The following is a 27,962-nucleotide window of genomic DNA, read 5'->3' as shown; positions in this document are numbered from 1 at the left end:
GGGTTTGGCGGCAAGCATCAGCTAGGCGTCTTCTACCAGGGTAAGTAGTCCTTGTTGTGTTGCTGTAAGTATTGTACTTAGCCGCTAAGACACCGATCGATCCCACCTACAACGTTCTTCTTTGCAGCCTCCATTGTTCATTAAACAAATTGCAAAAGATTCACCAACACAGATGTCCAGAATACTGTGGAATTTTGTCGAAGAAAACAGAGCTTTGTGTATTGTGTCCAATAGGGTCCAAACACTTCCGTGCATTTTATGACGTCACGCGCATGAATCATATCCAAAGGAGATTTTCAACCGGAAGTGTGGCGGGAATTTTAAAATGTCACTTTATAAGTTAACCCGGCCGTATTGGCATGTGTTGCAATGTTAAGATTTCATCATTGATATATAAACTATCAGACTGCGTGGTCGCTAGTAGTGGCTTTCAGTAGGCCTTTAAGAGCAACATCACACTAGGTTAGCATGTTAGCTGAAGACAAAATGATCAAACTTACAGCTCCCACGTCTAAAACTGGCTGACAGTTTACGAGCTACTTGTTGAACTTAAAATATGTAGCGAAGCCTTTAGTTTTACAAAGTGGCGAGGTGGTAAGATGTCTGAGAAAGGAGATTTTTCCCTAGTCATGAAAAGTCGCAACTTTAAAAGCATTGCTTTAGTCACCTCTTCTCTCAAAAGTGGAGGAAACAATTGAAAGAGACAATCCACGTGTGTCACCTGTGGTGCTAATAAACACATATTACTGTTAAAACATTTTTTAATTAAGAACTCAGGGGGAAAAGGCTGAGCGTTGTAGTAAACAGAGGCACAGGAGGGGATTTGGTCAACTCTACGGTGGGTTTCTAAACGGATCAATGTGAGATAAGGCAGCTTTTGCTTTGTGGTAAAGGAATGTGCAGTGAGCCAAGTATCTATTGGCTGTTCTGTCTTTGAGGTGCCTGACTGGGACAGGAAGATGGAGTGTAAGCGCCTCCCTGGGTCGCCCAAGCTCCTCCGTGTAAGGAAACAACATGACAGGAGTGCGTGTCAACTCATCAAGCAGTGCTGTTCAATAGATAGCTTTGTTGTAAAAAAAATAATTAAAATAAAATAACCACTTTCCGTTTGGCTGGACATGCCTTCAAGGAAGGAAGATTTCTCATCTTCAACATCATTACCCAGTAACTAGGGAAGCTCTATAGTGTTAATTATAAGCGCTTGGAGACAATTTTTTAATTATCGTTTCATCTTTAATCACGGAGTAAGGAAGTAATACAATTTGCTTGGAGAATTTGATCGCAAAACGAGGAAGAAAGCAATTAGCATTGCAATAATAATGTGGAGAAGAAAGGTACCCAGTGGCTGATACAGCAGCTGTCCTCCAATACATCTGGCTTTAGTACTGAAGCGCTGGGCGTACTCCTGCGTTCAATCCGCACACTTAGGTCATCAATCACTCCTCCCGGCAATGGGACGGTGATGTACACTGAAGTGCAAGGAATGAAAGGAAAAGAGAGAACTGAAGAAAAAAAACGTCACATTATATCATGGAGGAGATTCCTTCGGGACAACACACGGCTTACTGGTTTATCGGTCACTTATCGTCGGACTGGGAATGGCCACAGAGACGCCGTCCATCAACCGGAATTGCATTTGGCGGCGTACACATCCGAGGAGCTAACGCACGGTTAATGCTGGTAGGGCAATTTAGTGAATAAGAAAGTGGAGATGTGATATTATGCTGGATTGTTATCCTTCCAGCGCATGACATGACGGTCAGGGGGTGTGATACGCGCCGACAGGGGAGGCTTTATGCAGTGATCTCTCTGCCAATCAGCCGGCCCTGGCTCTGTATTTTCCTCAAGAAAACGCGGAGAAATATGTGAAGCAGCCTCATTCAAGGAGTGATGGTCAAGGCCCCGCCCCTCCTCCTCCTCTTATAACTTAAAATACATCACATTTGAAATAGAATTCAAGTTCAGGCAAATTTCCAGTGTAAAAGCTTCTCAAGCTCCACCTTCCCTTTTAACATGGCTATAGTGAAGGCTCCCCCATCCTCTTCAGGTCGACGACCGCAAAAGCGAAGCGACAGGGACGCCTCAGAAAATGTGCTTGAGGTGCTTGGCGCCGTATGTTTTGAAAAACACCAGCAGGATGAGGGTCCACAGGCCTAGGATGAAGCCGTCCGGAGGGTGCCAGTCTTTCTGTTTGGGCTTCTGCAGGGGGTGGGGGTGGGGAATGTAGAGGTGATGTCAGGGTAAAGTGACACGGGAGAGGAGGAGCAGAAGGGAGGAGAAATGCAGTTTAGTAATAGTGAGCATATTTCTCCTGTTGAGGCCACCGCTGATTGTGCTGTCATTCAAGCGGACAGGCTGGCACACACAGGCACGTTTCCAACAAAAAGCTGTCGCCGGGGCTCATCAGTACACCTCCCTTGCCTCCTGTTTGTCCTGTTCACTGGCACGTCATCATTTTGTGTAGGATTATACTTTTAAATCTGGCCAGTATTAAACACGCGTCTCGCAAGAAGCGCATTTATATGCTAATGTGCCGGCAATATTCCGTACCCAGATGAGATTTTTAACCTCTAAAAAGACGAAAGATTGGTTGGGGACTAAGCTGTATATACTCAGCGAGCAGACACTTAAGAGACTTCAGTCATTCCTCGCAATATAAGTCACCATTATTTGGTTGGAAGGCGGCGAGAGAGTCAGAACAGGGACAAGCGGCCGGGATAAAAGATGGTGTGCGGTGGAGTACACAAGAACGTGCAACAGAGTGAGCGCTGGTGTCTGCTTGGCATGCCCAGGAACACATTTGCTAACCGGTAAACATTGACACTGCAAATGGAGATAAAGGCGGACTGACGGGAAGAGACAAACTTCCCGCAGGAGACACAGTAAACACCAAACGATGTGGTTAAATGTAACTGGAACAAAGAGAATCACATGGATGCTGCTGTTAAGGCCGTGTCCACACCTGACAAGTTTTCAGGTTAAATGTACTCTGGTTTGATCAACTGTGAATATGATCTTTGAAACACTTATGCACAGACCACTTGAAGAGGTGGTCCCCTTGCAAAAAAAACCCGCATAAAAACAAACGTACAGCACAGGCCAAAAGTTTGGACACACCTTCTCTGGTTTACAGAAGAAACTAGAGCTTTTAAACTATCATTTAGAAAGTTGGAACACAAATGGCGTGCGACTAAACTTGACGTTTTGAAGTTAAATGAAAACATGTTTTATATTCTAGTTTCTTCAAAATAGCCACCCTTTGCTGTGATTACTGTTTTGCACACTCTTGGCATTCTCTCAATGAGCTTCAAGCACACCTGTGAAGTGACAACAGTTTCAGGTGACTACCTCTTGAAGCTCATCGAGAGAATGCCAAGAGTGTGCAAAACAGTAATCAGAGCAAAGGGTGGATATTTTGAAGAAACTGGAATATAAAACATGTTTTCAGGTATTTCACCTTTTTTTGTTAAGTACGTAACTCCACATGTGAAATTCATTCATAGTTTTGATGCCGTCAGTGACAATATACAATGTAAATAGTCATGAAAATAAAGAAAACGCATTGAATGAGAAGGTGTGTCCAAACTTTTGGCCTGTACTATGTCAAGTTGTACTCGTGCAGACTAGAACAATACCACCATGCTTAAAATTAGGCAAGACAATTATCTCAGGTATTTCGACAATAATGACTGAGTTTTGAGTCATTTTACTATGTCCATGTTTACTTTCTATTGTATTGACTAAGGGTAAACAATTAATATCGGAAAGCTAATTACCGGGATGATGAAGAATTATGTCATGCTGATAAATACGATAACATAAAAAAAAACGGATTTAAAAAAATGCTCCAATGAAGCGAGATTACTCAAACTGGCTGTAGGTGGTTCAGGGTGAGCAAATCAAACACTCCTTTGCTCCTAGGAGGTCGTAAACTTTCCCTGAGCTCACTGTAAACAAACATGGTGTCGATAGTGAGGGACTTTTTCACTGTTTTCAGAGGAAGACATTTTGTTCTGCAAACATTCTGCAAGGAGGGAAAAAACATCAGGCTTGATTGAATACATCGAACCTTATCAGCCTCCTGCCTATAAATATTCTCATTCATTCAGGTCATTGTATTCTCAGGGAATTCAATTGATCGAAACTGGACTGTTCATTTTGTCTTAAAAGACATTTCACCTCTTATCCAAGCAGGCTTCATCAGTTAATTCTCATAGACTTAAGATTGTTCAGAACTAGTCTGAGCACTTGGTGCGAAAAGCCAAATTAGTTAACCTCTACATGCCTAGAGAAGAATGGTTTTGCTCTATTGTGGTATAAAACAGCTATTAAGATACAAAGGAGCAAAACCTCTGTCAACACAACAGCAGTCATTAACATGGAACTAGAAATTGTCAGGATTCTGAAACGCCAGCAACACGCCTGTTTTGCTCCCAGCATAATTTACCTGAGGAGTGAAGATAATGATAAATTCACCATCTAAATGGGGAACACAATGCGTGTGCTGAAAATATGAACATCCCATCAGCCAGCATCTCAGTGAGAGCAGACGTGGTACTGTAAGTGATTTTTGTTTTGTATGTTCATAGTTTCTATTTCTGTTTAGTACTTAGCAATACTGCTACATGATACTTAGTGTTTCAGTGTGCCATAATCTGCTGAGCACCCAGCTACTAAAAGTCGTAGCTAATCCACCGTATATTCAGGCTCAAAAATACAAGGTTCTGAATCATCATTTGTCCCAAAGTAGTTGTCGTTGGCTCTCATGAAGTCTGCCATGATTAGAAGTAGTGGTTGTTATTATGGAAATAGCGAACATTGCAATGCGTCTGTGAATCAATGCCCCCGAAAAAATGCTCTGGAAATGCTTAAAATGATCCAAATACGGTAAATATTACAGGTTGTCATTAGGGATGATGTTCGTTAAGAAATTATCGAGTTCCAGCCCATTATCCAATCCTCTTATCGAACCGATTCCTTATCGACTCTCTTATCGAATCCAGATAGGTTGTTGTGTGTGCACTGAGTTCCAAAAGCCATAGATGTTATATGACTGGGCCGGCACGCTGTTTATATTGTAGCGCCCAGAAGAAGTGCACACCAAGTCTGACGCTCTTTTTAAACTTTTATTGAGCAACCTATACTAACACAGCTCAACTTATCTCGTTCCTTCCACACGCACGTCTATCCTCACTCCTCATTTCGGCAACAACGCCGCTTCCTCCTTCTTTGCCAATCCCCTTACAGGCGTGCTACGTTCACAACAATGGGAATTCTGAATATCACTCACTCAAGAACACAACATCAACCTCAGCAGGTCATTACACTATGGAGAAAAAGCGGACGTGACTGAGGACAGCATGCAGCCGTTATAAGGTGAAGGTTTCAGGTGAGAGAGGACGCTAAAGGCACGCCCCCAGTGAGATGTGCGTTGTAAATAAAAAAATTGCCGACAAACATCACCAACATGGACGAGGTGCCGCTCATTTTTGACATCCCGGTGAAGCACACTGGAGAAGAGGGGACCAGCACGGTAGCGAATCGATACGCACAACGGGGCAAGAAAAGTCGGCTTTTACTGTTGTGCTAGCTTGCTAAGCTAATGGACAACGAGACTAACTTTAAAAATGAGGAGAGGGAATCTGGCGTGTTTCAAGGAGAACTTGCCCAGCTGTTCATTTCGGACACAGAAGATGAGGACTTTGATGGATTTGTGCATGAGGAATGATAAAAAAATAATGTGAGTACATTGATAAATACTTCAATAAAGTACAACCGAACTCAGCTTTGTACCTGCTGCCTTTTTAAAATAGCGTCCATGCATGCTAGCGTATGTTTTAAGCTAGCGCATGTTTAACCATCCCTGCGGCCCAAAATACGCTGCGCCTTATTTATGCGTTAAATACAGAAATAGAACCCGTAACTGAAACGGCGCCGTTTAATACGGTGCGCCTTATGCTCGCAAAAATACAGTATAGTGGCTTCGATAACGGGAACCGGGTCTCAAAAAGGGATTTGAATCCTTGGAATCGGTTCTTTTGTTATCGAACAATCGGGAGAACTGGTTTCGAACATCATCCCTCGTTGTCATGATAGTGCCGGTTACTGCATTACATGTACGCATACTTTTTTTAGAAGGCTTTAAAGGCGGAATCCCCATTAGCTGCATTGTTTGGTGACTCTTGCTGGCGTTTGTTCAATATTTAGAATGTATAAAAAAAGAGAACGACATGTGTGTGTGCTTGTCTCACATGGGAATTGTGAATAATGGGCAGAATTACCAAAACGTGCAGTTGCCCTTTAAAATAATTGATATAAATAAACCATATTAAGTGCAGGAGTAGAATTGAATGCTAATGTTTAGGTAAGCGGGGAAAAAGCCTATTTGAAACACTTGTGCTGAAGTGTACAATAACCTCCAAAGATCTTCAGTCCAGGTTACGTGACAATGCTGCCAATTTCCAAGTGCCAATAGTAAGTCTTGTCAATGTCTACCTCTAAATATATTTAATTACTCAATCAAGTGCAATCAATGAAGCTTCTCTCCCACAAGGAATGCAAATGACTCCGAAGCCCAGCAAGGACATCAAGGCAGGGTTAAGCGAGACAAGGGAAAGCACAGCAGTAGCAGTTAACACATTACTATATAGACAAAAGTATTAAGCTACGAGATCACTACGACAGGAAGAAAACAGAGCTTTAGATCTTGAAGACCTTGTGGGCCAGCCTTGATAGTTGACACGACACGACGTGGGAGCGTGCGCCCACAAGGAGCAGTTGACCTGTGTGTCCATGTGAGCGTGTGATGAAGCAGGAAGCCTCCAGGTGAAGGAAGAGTGCAGAGGGGAGTTATTGACAGTGACACACAACCATGTCAGCACTGCTAGCAAAGGGGGAGGAGCAGATGGCTACAGAAATGAGCAATAATTTAAGCAGCACAAAGTGCAAAATAGAGACAGAAAAAAATCCAAATTAAGTGAAATAGAATGTGGAACTGCAACTTAGAATCATGTTAAAGCTGTGCATGTCACCGTCTTTTTAAAAATTCTAAGAACACCGCCAACCGCTACCATATGTTAACTAATAGTAGTTTAAGAAAAGCAATATAATAAATAAATGTTTATAATTGTTAAAGTTAAACTTACTAACTTTCATTTGTGACGTGCATGCCCCCTCACAGGATAGATGTACCGTAATTTATGGACTATAAGCCGCACCTGACTATAAGCCGCACCAGCTAAATTTAGGGGAAAATACAGATTGCTCCATATATAAGCCGCACCCGACTATAAGCCGCAGGGTTTTGATGTGTAATTAAAGATTACCGTAGTATATAGGGGTTCCTGCTACCACGGAGGGGATTGTCGGGACAGAGATGACTGTTTGGGAACGCAAAGCGTCCCATTTATTAACAATAAATCTTTCAATCATTCAATCAAACTTTCACATCTTTGACATGGCGAACAGCATTCGTGCAGAGTACAAATAATACAACGGTGCAAAGTAATACAAAGTGCTCGCCAGTACGTTATCAAAATAACCAGCCTACCGGTATATGAAAAGTCAGTCTTTAATCATTGTGTCATCGTCTTCCTCCTGCGTACTAAAACCACCGAAATACTCTTCGTTGGTGTCGGAGAAGAACAGGCCGTAAATAAGCCGCACCCTTGTATAAGCCCAGGGACCAGAACGAGGGGAAAAAGTAGCGGCTTATAGTCCGGAAATTACGGTATCCCCATTGTGGGATAGATACAAGCCTAAATAAAAATTTATCCTACAGCTGCCATGATGTTGTTAAACAGGTGAACCCGACCATAAATGACTCCAAACACAGACCTTGCGACGTGGTGTCATATTTTTTGTCTGTTTGTATCCTGATGGTTTGAACCAGTGGTCTCAAACTCAATTGAGGTTTGCGAGACGATATTTTGTGGCCCCAAGCTTAATATGAAAGTTTAACATAAGTGCGGTATGGGATCTGAGACGAGGATGTCGTTGTGGCTTGTGCAGCCCTTTGGGACACTGGTGATTTAGGGCTATAAAAGTAAACATTGATTGATTGATTGATTGATATGTGAGTTATACTTCTATGGCGCTTTTCTACCTTCAAGGTACTCAAAGCGCTTTGACACTATTTCCACATTCACCCATTCACACACTGATGGCGGGAGCTGCCATGCAAGGCCTTAACCACAACCCATCAGGAGCAAGGAGGAAGTGTCTGTCTTGCTCAAGGACACAACGCACGTGACTAGGATGGAGGAAGCCGGGGATCGAACCATGAATGTTGCCGGCACGGCCGCTCTACAAACCGAGCCACGCTGTCCCCCATACGTACTAGAGGTGGGAGTAGATAATTGATTTATTGATGCATCGCAATTTGGACTTCAAATCAATTAGTAAACGTCAATAATTGATTATTTGTTTATTTATTGTATATAAAGTGATGCAGACGGTTTTACATTTTTGGCTGATCGCAGCTAGCCACCTCACTGAGAGACCCGACCAGCTCTTTTATTTTAGGGCACTTATCCAGTCTTGCACACATTTCCATTAGTAAAATAAATGTAATGGCAATTATTTAATCTGTTTATCACAAATGCACAGTTTTTTAAAAGTTTCAAGCGATGAATGCTTATTTATCCAACCATCCATTTTCTACTGCTTGTTATTTAGTGAAACAAAAATAAATGTAAAACTGCATCAATATACATAAATTAATGATGCATAAATAATTGACTTTTATTCAAATCATAGCTCCTGAATCGTAATCATAATCGAATTGTGAGGTGCCCAAAGAGTCCCACCTCTTATATGTATTGTATACATGACTCTCTCTGACAAAATAAATTAAAGTCATGCGTACGCAGCGGGATAAAATAAAAGTAAGGAAGTCATTCTAGCCTAATGTAGTCTGCAGTCACATAGCAGCACCTGTCTCATGACAAAAACAGTCCCGCACCGTTATTTGTGGGTCATTATTTTTTATTTACATCACGCTATTTGCATGGTATTTGCATTGCCTCACACGATGAACACTGTAATACAGTACATATATTCCTATATGATGTCATTCCTTCTATTTTTTTGTTTCTATGACTACGTTTATAACAATAACAGCACGGCGGATAATAAACGCTCCTTTTTGCACCTTCTATCCCAGTACTTTCTGCGGTCTACAAATGCCATGGTGTTCAAGATTGGATTTTTTTTTAACAAAGCTTTTCTTGTACAATACCTGATGCGGCCCAGTCTCACCCAGACTCTGTCTCCAGCTGCCCCCAAGTAAATTGAGTTTGAGACTTCTGGTTTAAACCCTAAAGAAGGGCAGTCGCAATGATCGAAAACGAGCACCTTCTAAGCATCTACCTTACATACATACAGCTTTGGCTGCAGCTAAAAATGATTTCAGTAATTGAGTAATCAATTGATTAGTTTGTTCAATTAATCGAGTAATCCAAGTGTTTTTATCGGTTTTCGGATAAAAACTGACTTATCACTTTTAGTAAATTAAAAAAAATTCTGCTTGCCATAACCATATTTGTTTATAATAAATACCAACATTGAAATTGATCGTTTAACAGGTGTATATTGATAAAAAATAAATGTATAATAAAATAATAAAACCTCTCCGCTGTTTGCCAGCACGCAGCTCGCGGCACCCACACACCAGCTGCTAAGTGCAGCAACTATGTTTGCATATGTCAAGTTCAGGTACTGCTTGTGGTCTGGACTTTATAATTTTGTATTAGTTACACTTACTAGACTATTAATCAAAGCAACAATATGAATCGAAGCTTTTTCTAATCGAATTAATTGATTATTTGTGGCAGCCCTACATACAGCAGCTTTAAATCAGGAAGGAGTAGGAAGAACCAGTTTATTTAATCCTAACCTTTCGACCAAGAACATGTTTTTAAATATCATCAAACATACCCCCACCTCCCTCCCTATTTAAAGTCTCCAATGCAATTAATTTATGTATTTTTGAGATGTGGGAGGAAGGCTAAGTAATCAGAGAAAACTCTCTTTAACAACTAACATTATTCACAAATAATTTATTTAAAAATGTTGGATGACTGATTTGTATCTTTAAAGAGGAAAAAAATCATTACCATAATGAATGATTCATGTTGATGATAAAGAATGCTGCTGCTGCAAGAAGGGAAATAAGAAAGTGGAAGTGAAACTGCAATAAAAAAAATTTGGCACAGAAAAAGAAGTGGGAGCGAAAGTCTGCATTCCGGCCTGTTGGACGACCTTCTCCAATTGAACCGTTCAAATCCGACAGCTGCCTAGGGCCGAAGCGTGCACGGAAGCATCTTGCCTCCATTTTACAGTTTTCCTATGTGCCGCTTATTCAATTTATACAGTGAAATTAATTAACGGCAAATCCATCACATTGATTTGAGACAATTAACATGGATGCCAACAGTCTTTGAGAGGAGAGGGAGAGGGTCTGAAACACGTTGCTAAACACAAACACTCCAAGGTCAAAACTCCCGCTGATTATGGCAAGACGTCACCGTGTACCTTTATTGCACTCGACTGCCGTGACATTGAAGCCTTAAGCAAACACTAGAGTCGCAGGGTGCATTATTCTCTAACAAAGTAGATATTTGTTCTTCTAAAATTGTTGTCACATTGATTCCAAATGGGAGCCAATACAGTGGGTGGCTAAGGCCTCTGATCCACGCCTTCCCACATCCACTTTGCAAGAGTGTCATTGTGTGTGCAGCATGAGTGGTGACAGAATAAATTGTCGCATTTCTCAACACTAGCCATTCTCTGGAGGCGTATTGTCAATCTGGCGCAAGAATAAATAATTTGAAACAAAAGACCAACAAATTAAAAAAGCCGAAAATACTAGAGATTGGGTGGAAACCAGCTTTAAAGTATTTACACACATTTTGAATAGACGCTGCAATGGGATGAGCAAATTGAGAAGGGGGGGGGCTCATCCTACCACCAGTAATAGTGCATTAATCAACACTTCACCGCTAGACGCACACACACACACACACGGGGTAGTGTTTGCACACAGCACATGAGTGCATATCCGCTGTCATTCATTCTGATGGCTTTTCCATTTACAAGTATGTACGTGGTCGTACGGCAAATGAGGAAAAAGCTTTTCTGAGCGACGAGAAGACAATCAATGATTGGATTTGTGTTTGTTGCTAGAGGCGCAGGCCTTTAAGGAATACACAAGACATTAAAATTGTGCAAGATTGACTCATCTACAGTTCTTTGCTCGAGTGCGTCTGATTGAGCCTCAATATGTGTATTTGAAGTACAAAAGATGTGTTTAAGAGGGATTTTCGCAACACGGCAGGAAATCAAAAGAGGGCAGCTGTCAATTAGCTTTGAAATACCAAGAGTGGAAAAACAAGAAGCCTCTATATTGAAGATATTATCATATATATCAGATGTGTGACACCAAAAGACTTACAAAGTTTGCAATCATCCAGACCCACACCTCCCGCCACCTGAACAGTTTTTTCCCCTCGGCCATCAGGCAAATGAACAAGAACTCCTAACAGCAGCTCCTTGAATTCCTTGAATCCCTTCTAAGTCTATCTGATAGCTCAGTCACAGCTCTTTTTATACCAAATATGTGTTATATGTGTTTTATGTCGCACGTTTGCACCAAGAAAAATTCCTAGTTTGTGAACCCGTTCCCAAACAATGGCAATAAAACTATTCTGATTCTGATTCTGAAGTGAAGAGATATGATCAAAATAGTATCAATCTCACATAGAGCCATTTTGAGAGATAATGAGCTAGCCAGAGGTAGATCCCTTCCCAACCAACAACAATGCAAATCAAGCAGACTTTGTGAAAGCCAAAAACAATTATTTTGGGAACAATTATGATCCAGAAACTTATACTGCTGATCCTGAATATAAGGAAGCTGAGCTACAAGTTTTAGAAGCTCTGCTAAACAGATCCAGCTTTAGTGAAACACTAAGCATCATGTAGCAGTATTGCCAAGTGCTAAACAAGAAATACAAACATAATAAAACAATAGCGCACTGTACAATGTCTGCTCATACTTCGAAGACGACCGATAGGATGTCCATATCTTCTCGTTTGGATGAAGCATTGATCATCAAGGGTTAACAAGGAAAAGTCTCCCTGCAGACACTGTCTTCGGTTATGTGTTTGTCTCCATCTCTGGGTATACATTGAATGTCACAGAAAAACAACTTCTAGATTCATGGCTAAATCCTCCTAATAACCAGGAGAGAGGCATAATCTATAATCTAGAATAACTTTGACGAGCCGAGACGCGATGATGTGGGTGCAGCATGCGTTATCAATCCGCCGCTAAAAAATAGTTTGTCTATGTTAGCGCTTATAATAACAACATTGCTAATATTTGGTTAATATTCATGTCACGATGAGTATATAGAGTATTGTTGGCGGGTTTTGGACGGTTATTTAGAGGGTTTTGTGGACAAAATAGAGTGCCCCCATTGACTGACTATTTATTTATTTAGACTTAGAACGCATAAAAAAATAAAAACATATGTGTTCATGTCTTACATAGGGATTGTGAATAATAGGCACATCTCTCTCTAATTTTTGCATATTTCCAGTGTGACTGATATGATACTATGGTCAGAGTGCAGAAGTGTTACTCCAATGACGTCAATCTACGGAAATTACCAAAGTCATTTGGAGCGGAATATTCAAAATGGCTGACTGAATTTGTAACATTTTGTCATGTTTAGACAGTATTTTCACATACTTTGCGGATTTTAAATACAATTGGATATGGTTTAATGGATACAATGAAACACAATTAAGCATAAAAAGTCAACTTGTTTTTCCACTCTGATACTTTATGGAATGTTGGTCTTGTGGCCATCAGCGCACATGCATGGTAGGCAGGTCAGGCAGCAGGAGGAGTAGCAACAATAACAAAAACCTGTGGCCAGGTTCATCGGGCTTTTGCAATCTAAAATGTGTGTGTTCATTTATTGATGGAGGAGGAAAGGGCATGGAAAAGGCAGAAAAGGAAATTCTGGAAGGAAAAGCAGCTGCTGTGTTTCAGCGAGGTTAAAAAAAAAATTGAGGAATTTAAAAATAGCAGCTGGGGATCAGGGCATCACCCCCGGCCGACCCAATGTGCTGTCAAAGGGGTCATATCATGATTTTTTTTCTACATTTAAAACACTTCACCAAAAGTTTGGTTCCTGGAACTATAGGGTCCTGTAGAAGTGTGTGGTTTGTGTTTCCACTGCATTTCACAGTTCAGGGTAGTTTATACAAATCAGGCTGATGACCGATGGAGGAGGGGTTTAGTATATTTCTACAGTGATATCATGTAAAAAACGGGCAATGTTAGCTCATATTTCTTTAACTAAAACGTAAGTACATTAAATACAAAGTAATAATATACACAATATGAATTACAAAATTAAGTGTACCGAATGATTCATAAAAAGTCAGGCTTTTGTCCGCAATGTCCAACAGTCAGAAAGTCGCCCTCTCGGTAAATGATGAATTCATGAGGGTCAAGCGGTCCTGCATAGGGGCGACTGCATCTGAGCCAAACTGACCAGTTTTAAATGATTAAAAAAAGGCAGACACTTGTTTGCTGATTGTTCCATTTGAAATGATAGTAATGGTGACAATAGGGCTTAAATGTTACTATTCATTATTAATATTACGAAAAAAAGAAGCCAATACCGATTAAAACTTTTTGCTTGCTCCGCAAATTAGGTGTGAACATGAAACGGAAGCTGGAATAACTAGCTTCCTTTGCCAAAGCCATTAAAAAATTTAAAAAAATTAAAAGCCTGATGATTTGAGTTAGTGGTGAAGTAAGCCAGATATTTGTGTGACTCTCTTCTTACCTGATGGATGATCTCTGACACTGGTAGTTGATCCATGTACGAGTGAGTCTCCATTTGCAGCTCTCCAACGTCATAACTGAGGAAAAGACGCGATTGTAAAATTAAAAACAGGGGGCCTCAATCAGGAACAGACCGTTGTCACAGTTTTTAAAAATAACTTGGTGTCCATGGCTGTTGCAGCACTACAACAAATATGGCATATGTTTTTTTCATATTCCTTAAAGCAATACAGTGCTTTATTTTAAAATACTGAAATACTGCTGTACATGTCTCTCTAACAACATTGTTGCTATAGAGCAGGGGTGTCAAACTCAAATACAGAGTGGGCCAAAATTTAAAACTGAACAAAGCCGCGGGCCAAGGTTGAACAAATTAACCTTTTAATAGGGACCCAAACAAGTTTTGCATTGAATATTGAACAAGCAAGGCTTATATAACTTTATAGTGACATGCAAAATCCAGTTTCAAATAATAATAATAATAATAATTAAAAAATATCAATGGCATATCAAATACAATTTAAATAAAAATGTAATGCCTCTTTTCTATTTGCAGCCTTCTAAGGTAAATATCAACATGAACTTTTTCCACAGGCTAATGAATTAGAAAATAAAATAACAATGAATAAACCAACAATTCAGGACTTTAAACTGCTCAGTTTGCAACACACTGATCTAATCTGATGTGCCCAAGCCAGATACCTGCCATCTTTTCTTGGATGCTAGTTCATTAATGTCGGGGCTCAGGCTTTGAGCTGAGGCAACCTTCATTATCGAACAAAGTTCTTCATCAGTCATTATATCTCTTCCACCCGGACCACAGTATTGGGGGCGTGCTTTAAAGGGACTGCGTTTATCGTCCTGCACGAGCTGTCGTCACGTCTGCTTTTCATCCATTCCAACAACGTGCCGGCCCGATCACAAAATATGTGCGACTTCAGCACGCACACACACGTAAATGCAATGCATATTTGGCCAACAGCGATACAGTTTACACTGACGGTGCTCGTATAAATAACTTTAACACTGTTAGAAATATGCGCCACACTGTGAATCCACACCAAACAAGAATGACAAACACATTTCGGGAGAACATCCGCACCTTAACACAACATAAACACAACAAAACAAATACCCAGAATCCCATGCAGCCCTAACTCTTCCGGGCTGCAATATACACCCCCGCTGCCACCAACCCCCCCTCCGTACGTCGGTTGAGGTGGGAGTGTTAATTTGATATCGCCTCAAGGGCCAAGTGAAATTACACGGCGGGCCAAATTTGGCCCGCGGGCCAGAGTTTGACACCCATGCTATAGAGCAACAAAAAAGCTTTATGTGTGGGTGATATTGAAATAAAAAGCAGGATAGTTGCATACATTTACTTGAATATTAAAAGCTGAACTAAGTAGATTAACATAAATTCTATAAAGAATTATGATTTTAGGAGAGTAAAAATCACAGAGTCAGATAAGAGAATCAGCAGGCAATCAAAGTCACAGCAAATATCTCTGCATCTCATCATCATCCAGCAGTAACTAGGCCAAGTGCAACTCAAAGGAACATATGATCTTGTCTCCAACATTGGAATGCTCTATAGACGATTCTTTTTTTGTGCCATTTTTCTGTCTTTTCAGCTCCAAATACTCCTCCACCGGGCTGGGCTCAAGTTAGGGCAGAAAAGGAAAATCCAATATTTTCCAATGTTTCATGTAGAATGCACTCTCCTTAGGGGCTTTAAGCTCCCACTTCAGCAACAACAAAAATCTACTTGATTTACAAAAATTTAAAAGTGAGGATGGTTGAGTTTGGAGGAAAAAAAGATACCGTAATTTCCGGACTATAAGCCGCACCTGACTATAAGCCGCACCAGCTAAACTTAGGGGAAAATACAGATTGCTCCATATATAAGCCGCACCCGACTATAAGATGCAGGGTTTTGATGTGTAATTAGCGTAGTATATAGGGGTTCCTGCTACCACGGAGGGGATTGTCGGGACAGAGATGACTGTTTGGGAACGCAAAGCGTCCCATTTATTAACAATAAATCTTTCAATCATTCAATCAAACTTTCACATCTTTGACATGGCGAACAGCATTCATGCAGAGTACAAATAATACAACGGTGCAAAGTAATACAAAGTGCTCGCCTGTACGTTATCAAAATAACCAGCCTACCGGTATATGAAAAGTCAGTCTTTAATCATTGTGTCATCGTCTTCCTCCTGTGTACTAAAACCACCGAAATCCTCTTCGTCTGTGTCGGAGAAGAACAGGCCGTAAATAAGCCGCACCGTTGTATAAGCCGCAGGGACCAGAACGAGGGGAAAAAGTAGCGACTTATAGTCCGGAAATTACGGTAGTTATTGTTTCTATGGCGTGTAATGTTTCTCACAGATTTCCGATACACTTGTGGCGGTAAGGGTGTGGATGGGGCGGTGTAAATATGATGACATATAATTTGCATAATCAATATTTTCTGTAATAAAATGTTGTACACATTTTAAAACGAATCTGTGTTATTAGTAATTAGTATTCACATTTATTTTTTCTTACAATATATAATTTTACTCTATTTTTCAAATAGTACTGCCTAATGTATTACTACAATGCAACACAGGCTGCACTTTGTACACCTCTGGTTTATTGACATATATTATTCTGCCCTCTCTGAATGTTGGAATTTAGTTTGCAAAGTATGTGTTTTAAATTACGGTACACATGAAAAAAACTTGAGCTTGTTTATTGATAATTTTCACAATGAAGTTACTGTAAAACTAAGCACACAAAAGGAAATTAAATTGATACACACATGAAGTGCACATACATGTAGGAATCATATTAAATCAACAACACAGTTTGGTAAACATAATACAGCTTGGCATAAACTGAAAAAAATCAATACAATTATACAGGATGGAAGGTTGGCTCTAATGCAGCTAGCTTAATGCTAACGTACAATGGACCAGCTCATTAACAGGCTAACACATTTTAGCTGACCAAACTTGTACAAACGCTCATCAAATAAGATTTTAACGTAACAAAATTGAGAAAAAAACAGCAAGTGTATTTCTACTCAGAGGCATACATTCACCAAACTCTGTAGAAACAAACACTCACCGCTGATTTTGTACCGTACTCCTCAATGAGGCTTCTGCAGCACACACACTAGTGTGTGCTGCAGAAGCCTCACTGAGTGTGTGTGCATGTTGACTAAATACAGAAGCCAGTTGATAAAACTCTTAATTTTAAAACAAATAACAGTCAATATCATGATGGCATGAGATGGAAGCACATGTATCACTTGAAAAGTGAAGCAGTACCTAATGTATCAAATATTTTCCTTTTTTTTTTTTACTTGTGGCATTCCACCATAAGTAAATATATGTATGGTAAAAGGTAAATGGGTTATACTTGTATAGCGCTTTTCTACCTTCAAGGTACATAAAGCGCTTTGACACCATTTCCACATTCACACACACATTCCCACACTGATGGCGAGAGCTGCCATGCAAGACCCAAACCACGACCCATCAGGAGCAAGGGTGAAGTGTCTTGCTCAAGGACACAACGGACGTGACTAGTATGGCGGAAGCTGGGGATCAAACCAGGAATCCTGAAGTTGCTGCGCTCTACCACCCAAGCCACGAGCCAAATATATGGTAAACAACGGACTACCACCTCATCCTCATTACCAACACAGTAGATGCAACAATACAGTCCATCCCTTAAAAGGTCCAGGCAGCTTTCTTTATTCTGGCCAACTTTTGGTTGTTGTGTTTAAGTGATTTTTGCTATCATGGAAAAATACATTTGCTAGATCACATACCGCATTGCGATGCAGCAGCACACCCCAACTAATTTCAGCTGGAGATGACTAACTGCACAATGTCATTACACTGTTAAGCCCGTGGATAATGAAGAGGACAAAGGGGTCCATTAAAACGTCCTCTCGATCAAGTGCAATTCACTTAATGGAAGAGCCGCATCAGGGGCAAAAGGGCTGTTTGGAGATCAGTGCGATGACAGCAGAGAAGGAGGAGAAGGGAAAACAAGTGGGCAGAAAAAAGTGTTTAACTAAAGCAGCACTGTAGTTGATAACAGACTGTTTGATATGTGTGATTGTTCTCTTTTCCACCTTTCTTTGGAAATGAACACACGGTGGTTGCTACAGCGCTGCCAGAGAATTGTTTGACCTAATTAAGTAATGTTTTTCACCCCCGCTTAAACTAGATTTCCCAAGGGTAGGTGGCATCATTAGGAGAGCGTGTGCATCTTCATACCAAAATTATTTTCAATCGAGTGTTATATGCAAATTAGATTTTCACTAATGATCAAGCTAAACAAAAATATATACATTTTTTAAAATAAAACATAAATAAAAGGTTCACTCACAGTGAATGTGAGATGTAACCAAAAATAGCAACATAGTCAAATACATTTTTAAAAACTTTGGGTATTTACAGAATTAATGAATCTAGATCTGCAATTAGTTAGCATCGCTCTACTGGTAACCTAAGTTAAGATAAGAGGTTAGTTATGTGTTGTCACCTAATGATAGCGATTTGGTAGAGTTTATACTAACGTTACATTAGCGTGTGTATGTTAACGAGAACATTTTATTGAATATAATTAATAATTGTGAAAAGCAAACATTTAGAATATATATACACTACCGTTCAAAAGTTTGGGGTCACATTGAAATGTCCTTATTTTTGAAGGAAAAGCACTGTACTTTTCAATGACGATAACTTTAAACTAGTCTTAACTTTAAAGAAATACACTCTATACATTGCTAATGTGGTAAATGACTATTCTAGCTGCAAATGTCTGGTTTTTGGTGCAATATCTACATAGGTGTATAGAGGCCCATTTCCAGCAACTATCACTCCAGTGTTCTAATGGTACAATGTGTTTGCTCATTGGCTCAGAAGGCTAATTGATGATTAGAAAACCCTTGTGCAATCATGTTCACACATCTGAAAACACTTTAGCTCGTTACAGAAGCTACAAAACTGACCTTCCTTTGAGCAGATTGAGTTTCTGGAGCATCACATTTGTGGGGTCAATTAAACGCTCAAAATGGCCAGAAAAAGAGAACTTTCATCTGAAACTCGACAGTCTATTCTTGTTCTTAGAAATGAAGGCTATTCCACAAAATTGTTTGGGTGACCCCAAACTTTTGAACGGTAGTGTATATATATATATATATATATATAGATGTATCTATATCAGTGGTTCTTAACCTGGGTTCGATCGAACCCTAGGGGTTCGGTGAGTCGGCCTCAGGGGTTCGGTGGAGCCTCCGCCGCGGAGGTCAAGACACACCCGACTCATCGTGTAAATAAAAACTTCTCCCTATCGGCCAATTATGGATACCCCCAGTCTTTGCGAGCAATCCTTTTTGAGGGTGCTGGACATAAAAACGAAAAAAAGGAACAGACTTTGCTGTGAAATTGACATGAGAGTGGCACTTGCCAAGGTGAAGCCACGCATATCTAAACTGGTCTCTCAAAGGCAACAGCAGAAGTCACACTGATTTGCAGGTGTGTCATTTGTTGTGAGTTCATGCCTTTGAACAAGGTGATGTTCATGCACGGTTCATTTTCTGCACCAGTAAAAAAAAACATATAAATTAGTCTTGGATTTGAAAGAAAAAAAAAAATTTTTTATTTTTCACTAAAGAAGGGTTCTGTTAATGCGCATATAAAACTGGTGGGGTTCGGTACCTTCAACAAGGTTAAGAACCACTGATCTATATATATATGTTCTGTTAATTACCTAAAATAATCTAGCCGATGCTGTTCTTCTAATAATAATTGGTTTAAAGTTTTTTATAATTTTGTGTAAATTGCAAACAAGCGCTTTAACTACTTTTCCTCACTTTATTCAAATGGTAAATGGGTTGTACTTGTATAGCGCTTTTCTACCTTCAAGGTACTCAAAGCACTTTGACACTATTTCCACATTCACACACTGATGGCGGGCGCTGCCATGCAAGGCCCTAACCACGACCCATCAGGAGCAAGGTTGAAGTGTCTTGCTCAAAGACACAACGGACGTGACGAGGTTGGTAGAAAGTTGGGATCGAACCAGGAACCTTCAGGTTGCTGGCACGGCCCCCATTTAGAGTTTTATTCACGTTTACCTTAGCAGGTTTTATTCTTTAAGAAACATTTTGGGCACAAAAACACACATTTTGTCCTCTGCCAACAAGAGAAAGTCTGCAGCTAATGACAAAAGGGAAAGCTTTCCATAAATGCACAAAAATGCTCTTTGGCAGCCAGTTTGAACTCTGAAAAATAAATAAAAAAAAGTTTGTTGCATCAGCAAAGCGTATTCCTCTTATAACAACAATACTTCATATACTTCAGGTTAAATATATATTTCTAGGACTGAAATGGGGCAGCTCAGCAACACTGGTGGTGTGTTTTTGATTTTGCATTATTGATTAGCATTGGTACTAATCAATATTAAAGTAATATAGGAAGTTGTGTGCAACAACTAACGGCCTGAGGCCAAAACATCACGTGACTGGAATAGAAAGGCAAGTGTCTCTAATAACTAATTAGAAGTGATAAAGACTGACTAGGACTCTTCCCCACAGTCATCCACTTATGGTCCTGCTGAATGAAAGAGTTTGAACATCTAAAGTTTGTTTGTGAACAAAATGTTTAATTATAAAAGGCCTGATACTGTGTCCTTTCAGGAGCTGCGGCTGTTAATAAGCTATCAAGAAGCGGGATGAAAACAAGTTCTTACTGAGGAGGGCAATGAATCTGTAAGGCCATCTAGTGACAATTCTTGATTATTACACTCTGCAATTTTTTTCCAACTTGCATGTACATCGTGCAGTTATCCACAACGTGGCGCTAGAAGCAAGTAGCTCGGCTGCTGACTTGTCTCTGCAGTGTACAAAAAACGCCTTGCTGTGAGCTACCCTGAGGGCACATCTGACTGTCCAAATGCCAATAAATTTAACAGACGACACAGCTAGTAGTGAACCATTAAAGAGAGACGCTCCAATACTTGGATGTTAAGTTGGTGTCTAATTTTCCGCACTGCCCTTCATTTAAATCCCCTTCCAATCAAGTTTAAAGCCAGTTTGAACAGTTCTGAATGTTAAGAAATCGCTAAAATTACTATTAGTATTCATGTGCATGTTGTCTGTACTTAACAGGAATGGGATTATACACTGGTGCTAAAAATCACATAAAAAGACAAAAAAGGTGAAGTTAGGCTTTGTTAGATGTGATTTGCTAGAGTGTCAATTATTTTAATTCAGCATTAAAAGGGCTATTTGAAACTTAAAACCTAAAACAAGAACACTACTCTCTAGCTTATGTTACCATTAGTGGTTTAACAGAACATGTATTTTTAAAGTGTTTATATTTTTCTCAATTATTAATGGTATTGAAAAAAAAATTGCTCGTCGGTCCGAGGAATTTGTCTGGCGTTTGGGCTTGTCACTCACTGCTGTCTTGTCTACAACAACACATACAGTACATGCCCGCCTTGCATTCAACGATGGCTAACTTTGGTAGCTAGACTTTGCTAATGGCCATCATTAGCTGACGACACACAAAGCTAATGAGTGTGTGTGTTACATACAAACGTAGTTTACATCATTACAGAATAAGTGCCAAAAGCAATAATGCTTAAAAACATAGGCATCTATTGTGTCCGACCACTCCTTTACTACGTCAGCGTGGCCACCATCTTGCGGCAGTCCAGAACGCCCTGTCAACCAGTACAAGTCAACGTGACAACGGTGTTTAATGAAGAAATTGCACATTTACGTGGCAGTCAAAAATCGTAGTATTCACAGATTTTTAGTTATCGATTTAGCACACTTATAATAGCAATCACAAACCATTTTCACCACTGCGGTGTACAGTATGCGGGTCGTTGTGGCTTGTGAAGCCCTTTGAGACACTTGTGATTAAGGGCTATATAAACTTTGATTGATTGATTGATTTAGATGGTGCTCGCTTATATATATATATATATATACATATATATATATATATATATATATATATATATATATATATATATATATATATATATATATATATATACAGGTATATATATATATGTGCATCTGCTCTTTGCTCTTTTACTGTCTTTATGTAATTTCTGTTCTTTTATCTTTCCCTCCTGTTTTCATGTCTTTTTTTTTACCTTGATTTTGTGGACTTTTTGTATCTGCATAATAGAGATAATGTCCCTATTGTGGGATAAATAGTCTGTCTTATCCTGTCCTATGAAGAGGGAATGGGGAAAAAAAGCAGTTTCCTTTTGGATCATGTCAAAAATATGTAAAACTATTAATTAACATAAGTTGTACGGTGTAGAGTGATATGGTATGGCTGCTGAAGTCTTGACAAAAGACTGCCTGCCAAAAGATTGCAGACAGCTTGACAATGAGATGTGATACGGCCAATTTGTGATAGTGTATATGTCTATGCCTGCAACACTCTGGAAAAGTTAAAGCAGGGGTGTCAAACTAATTTTAGATCGGGGGCCACATGGAGAAAAATCTACTCCCAAGTGGGCCGGACTGGTAAAATCATGGCACGATAACTTAAAAATAAGGGCAACTTCAGATTGTTTTCTTTGTTTAAAAATAGAAAAAGCCCATTCTGGACATGTACAAATCATAATGTTGTTGGGGGTTTTTTACACTTACATGTTGCGGTCAATAGTATTCTATCTCTATTTGTCGCTATTTATACTTTCTGAATAAATTATGTGATAATGTTCATCAGTCAACTCAATGGTGTTAATTTTCAAATCTATCAAGAGAAAAAAATTATATCAGAATGAAATTACAGGATGTTATTTATGTAGTTTGCTCATTTTCCTCGACTGGTGCACTAACATCATAGGGTTTATTTTTTTTACATATGCAGCATAATCTACAAAGATACAAATAATTGCTATTGCGACATCTAGTGGACACATTTAGAACAGCAGTTTCTTTCAATCATAAATTTTGGCTCATTTTTATACTTAAACTCATCCCGCTGGCCGGATAAAACCTGTTCGCGGGCTTGATCCGGCCCCCGGGCCTTAAGTTTGACATCCCTGAGTTAAAGCCTTATAAGAATCCGAGTGAAGGTTGCAAACACCCCCTTTAACTCAACTACGATTCTTCAAATATATACATATAAATATTGTTTATAGATATTGTAGCTAAATGTTCACTTACTCATCTTCCACCAGCTTTATGGGGTCGGTCAAGTTGATGGTTTCCATTGTGAGCTCCACCTTGCGGACGCTGCCGAAGAAGTCGGTGATGAGGACACTTCCTGGGTCTCTAAGGAACAGGTCTGTACGGTGGCCCGGTGTGGACACGCACTGGCTCTTGGGGCATACTTTGAACTGTGCAGGGCGCAAGAAGATAGGAAAGGAAGTTACACACGCTCACTTCCGTCAAGAGTTTGTCACATTTGAACAAGTCATCGTCTGTGACAAACAGCCTAAAAAGTCGTTATAGCTACTGCTGTGAGAGCCAATTTGTTCCATTAAAAGGTAGTACCGGTAGGCCTTTGCAGACTGCACTGACACAGTTGACCAATAAGTTGTATTGATCCTACATTTTCCAGAACAGCACAGAAAGGAGGAGGACGAGAAAATGGTGGGCAATCAGCATTAGTTAGATCTGATGGATGGAGGTTTGAAACTCTTCCCTCATGCCATTGGATCTCTACCCTGTGTGGGCGGCCAGATGGATGCATAGAACATGGGCTGCTGCTGAGGCAGAAACATGGCTTAAGAACACCGTGTAGCTTGCGCCATCGTGAATAAAAAGGTTGACAACCTGAGCACGCTTATCGCACATTCTGCTTCATGTCTGGCTATTCCCGTGGGACCAGAGCTATTTTTAACATTAGAGCAGACAGATTGAAGTTTAGAAATAGACATTTTTTCTAAATGAATGAACTCACCAGGTCATTCATGTTAGTTTTGCTGGCAGGGTGGATGTCTTCCAGGAACTCCAGCATGTAGAAGGTGTAACGGTCCATCAGATGAACTCCAATGCCCAAATCAGGTTGGTGCTGGAGTGAGGAAAAATGCCACATTAAGTATATTTATGAGCGCCAAATATATCATCTTCTACACTTGTTTGTTGAAGAGGCTCGCTCTTTCCTCATGGAACTGCCTCTAGCGAGAAGCGCCCGCCTTATACATGTACTGTATACGCCCACCATTTTGTAAAAAGGGCAGGCTTCGCTACACATCTTAAAAGTTCTGTAAACTAGCCGTCAGTCGGTTACAGGCGTGAAAGCTGTAAATTTGATCATACAGTTTTTATCTTCAACATGCTAAGCCAGTTGCTGTTAAAATGTGAGTGCAATGTTAGAATGTAGCTCAAATAACTATGCTAGTCTTGCTAATGTGTGTGTCTTCTAGTCCCTACTCCTTAATGTTACAATACTGTATGTGAAATATGGCATCTACTAACAGCGTGGCTTGGTTGGTAGAGCAGAAGTGCTCGCTTCGGCCATCCTAGTCACTGCCGTTGTGTCCTTGGGCAAGACACTTTACCTTCTGATGAAGGCTGCAGAAGCAAGGTAGCCGAAACTTTACCTTACTAGCCTATATAAATCAACCATTTTTAAAGACACTTTACCCACCTGCTCCCAGTGCCACCATCACTGGTTTTTAATGTAGCTTAAAGATATAGATAATGGATTTCACTATGTAAAGTGTTTTGAGTCTCTCGAGAAAAAAGCGCTCTATAAATATGATTAACTTCAGTAATGTTGGACAAGTTTACATTGACAACGTGTATGTAAAAACTTAATTAAGTACGTCTTACAGACACACCGTTGGAGACAGGCTTGAACACACGCACACACAACTCATTAGCATTAAAGCTAAAGATACATAAAACCTTATTAAGGAGCGGTTTGTAATATTAGCACAATCAGTGCTAAATATCATTAACTTATCACTCTCTTCCGGTACTGTTCCCCTACCATTCAGAACAGCAGTTATCCTCCTGCTTAAAAGATTTACCGTAATTTCCGGACTATAAGCCGCTACTTTTTCCCCTCGTTCTGGTCCCTGCGGCTTATACAAGGGTGCGGCTTATTTACGGCCTGTTCTTCTCCGACACCGACGAAGAGGATTTCGGTGGTTTTAGTACGCAGGAGGAAGACGATGACACAATGATTAAAGACTGACTTTTCATATACCGGTAGGCTGGTTATTTTGATAACGTACAGGCGAGCACTTTGTATTACTTTGCACCGTTGTATTATTTGTACTCTGCACGAATGCTGTTCGCCATGTCAAAGATGTGAAAGTTTGATTGAATGATTGAAAGATTTATTGTTAATAAATGGGACGCTTTGCGTTCCCAAACAGTCATCTCTGTCCCGACAATCCCCTCCGTGGTAGCAGGAACCCCTATATACTACGCTAATTACACATCAAAACCCTGCGGCTTATAGTCGGGTGCGGCTTATATATGGAGCAATCTGTATTTTCCCCTAAATTTAGCTGGTGCGGCTTATAGTCCAGAAATTACGGTATCTTTGACCCTGACTACGAACTTCTAACCTATTGGCCGATGTCACACATCCTGCTTATCTCTAAAATCCTCAAAAAAATGGTTGCACAGCAGGTAAATGAACACTTAGCTACGAGCAATCTTTGTAAACCTTTTCAATTCAGTTTCAGGGCAAATCACTGTACAGAGAACAATGATTTGTTACCAACTATGGATGCTGATGCGTCATCTGTGTTGCTGCTGCTTGATCTTAGTGCTGCCTTCAAGGCTGTCAATCCTTAAATTCAATTAGAATGTATCAAATCGCGTATTGGTATGTCAGACTTAAATTTTCTCTGGTATAGCTCCTATCTCAATGAAAGGATACGTTGTGTTTACTATAACAATGTGACCTCTGTGTATATTTAGGTCACTTACGTAATTCCACATGGTTTGGTTCCTGGCTCTGTACTTTTCAGCTTTTGAATGCTGCCACGAGGCGACATCATACGCAAATATGGTGTTAGCTTTCACTGTTATGCTAATGACACCCAACTTCACATGCCCCTAAAACTGACCAACACGCCAGATTGTAATCATCTGGAGGCGTGTCCTAATGAAATTAAACAACGGATGTCCGACAAAGTTTTGCATATTAAAGCAAAAAAACCAGAGATGTTTATCATTCCTGCCATACACAGGCACTTGTTTACGGCTACCATCTTAAATTTTGGCAATAAAACAATTGTCCTAAATCAACTAGGTGAAAAATCTTGACATTATTTTCAAAACAACTCTTTCATTTCAGCTGCACATTAAGAGTATTACTAAAAAAAAGCCTTCTTTCATCTCCGTAATATGCCCAAAATCCATCCACATGCGCTTGTTACATCTTGTCTTGCTTACTGTAAAGTATTCTTTTTGAGTCTCCCCTTGTCCACCATTAATCGATTGCAATAAGTACTACATGTGGCTGCTAGATTTTTGACGAACAGGAACGTTCAATGATATTATGTCGAGACTGGCCCACCTGCACTGTCTTCAGGCGGCTTTCAGGAACAAATTCAACAGTCTTGCACCATCTCATCTTGCTCATTTTCTTGTGCCTTATGTTCCGTTCCAAAATCTGCATTCCAGGTACATCGGCTTATTAATGTCCCAAAATCTGCGTTCCAAGTACATGGTCTTATTAATGTTTCTTAGTGCCAAAAAAAAGTCTGCAGGCTTTTGAGCATATTTTATCGGGCTCCGGATAAAATCGGGCTCTGGAATGCCCTAGCAGCAACAGTTAGAGACGCTACTTCAGTAGACGCATTTAAGTCCCATCTTCAAACTAATTTATATTCTCTAGCGTTTGGATAGATCCTGTTTAGACCAGGTGACCTGCCACATATCTTTTGTCTGCTCTGCTCTTTCCCCTCTCCTGCATGACTAGAATACCAGGTGGTCACAGTTCATTTCTGGAGAGGTACCAGTCTGTAAGATGCGCTAGCAGTTCCAAGTCATGACCACTCTTCTATGCACAGCTGGTGACGTCTCTGCGTCGCCGACTTGTCTACATGGAAGAAGATACTCCTACAACCTTGTGTTGGCTCCCTGATGGACTGGACTCTCACAATATCTACTAATATAAAAATTCAATAACTGTTCCCACTCGTCATCCATTGCAGCCGGTCATCCAGGAGCGGGGAACCCAAGGTTTCTTCTTTGAAGTTTTTCTTTGCCCGGATGTGGGTTAAGGTAGGGGATGTCATTGTGGTTTTTGAAGACCTTTGAGGCACTTGGGATTAAGGGCTGTATAAAATAATTGTGATTGATTGATTGAACCTTAATAGGGCTTCATAATAGCGAGAGATCTTTTGGATGTATTAATATTTATGGCAACCCACCGACAAGGAGTCCTCTCCAACTTGACTGCTGGCCAAAGCCATGAGGTTTGGCGAGTAGAATCTCTCGTACATGGAGGCTCCCTGACAGGTGTCGATGATGAACAGCAGCTCATTATACCTGCCAACACAGAGACGCACGCACAGTCAAAATTATATTTAAAAAAGAATGTGCATTCGCCATATAACACAACCTTGAAACATCTTTCATGTGGCAGTTGTTATGGTAACAAACAAAAAAACACACTCCCATTAAACAGAACTGCGCACACAGACACTACTTTTTTTTTCTCACTTATCTCCATCCCAAAAGTCGCGACTTTTCTTCTCCGTCACTCCAAACACTGGGAGGTTTTTTTTGGCCCATCTGTCTGAGCCAAGGAGCTTTTGTGACAACAAGGCGGGTGGCATGACTCCGTCTCACATCTCTTTGGAGGATGTAATTTAGCACACTGAATAGAACATCCTCATCGATGCACTGTCCCAAGGCTTTTATAGTATATGCCTAGAAGCCCTGAGCGCAGACACTTTCCAAAGACAACTTCGGAATGACAACTGAGACTCAATTTTGCGGGCTCTGTTTCATTCATTTGTCAAAGATTGAGGGCGGAAATGCTGATTAATGCTTCGGAGCACATCATAGCAACCCCAGTATGCAAAATGGAAACTTAGTTGATGAGTGAGAAAGCAAAAGTCCAAATACTTCAGAACC

At 40.2% G+C, this 27,962-nt stretch overlaps 1 protein-coding gene across 1 annotated transcript in view; it reads right to left on the bottom strand.

Moving 5' to 3' along the window:
• Positions 1-291: 291 nt before the first annotated feature.
• Positions 292-27,962, bottom strand: part of pigk (phosphatidylinositol glycan anchor biosynthesis, class K) — a 36,281-nt gene continuing 8,610 nt past the window's right edge. Inside the window, exons 7-11 of the mRNA XM_062023292.1 lie at positions 27,254-27,371; positions 23,815-23,925; positions 23,076-23,248; positions 13,866-13,941; positions 292-2,199 (exon numbers count right to left, since the gene is read on the bottom strand). Of these exons, the coding sequence (XP_061879276.1) occupies positions 2,083-2,199; positions 13,866-13,941; positions 23,076-23,248; positions 23,815-23,925; positions 27,254-27,371 (595 nt within the window). The 3' untranslated portion in view covers positions 292-2,082. The remainder of the gene's footprint in view (positions 2,200-13,865; positions 13,942-23,075; positions 23,249-23,814; positions 23,926-27,253; positions 27,372-27,962) is intronic.

Source organism: Entelurus aequoreus, linkage group LG16 (genome assembly GCF_033978785.1).
Source record: "Entelurus aequoreus isolate RoL-2023_Sb linkage group LG16, RoL_Eaeq_v1.1, whole genome shotgun sequence".
Taxonomy (NCBI): domain Eukaryota; kingdom Metazoa; phylum Chordata; class Actinopteri; order Syngnathiformes; family Syngnathidae; genus Entelurus; species Entelurus aequoreus.
This window is presented reverse-complemented; position numbering and strand designations above follow the sequence as displayed.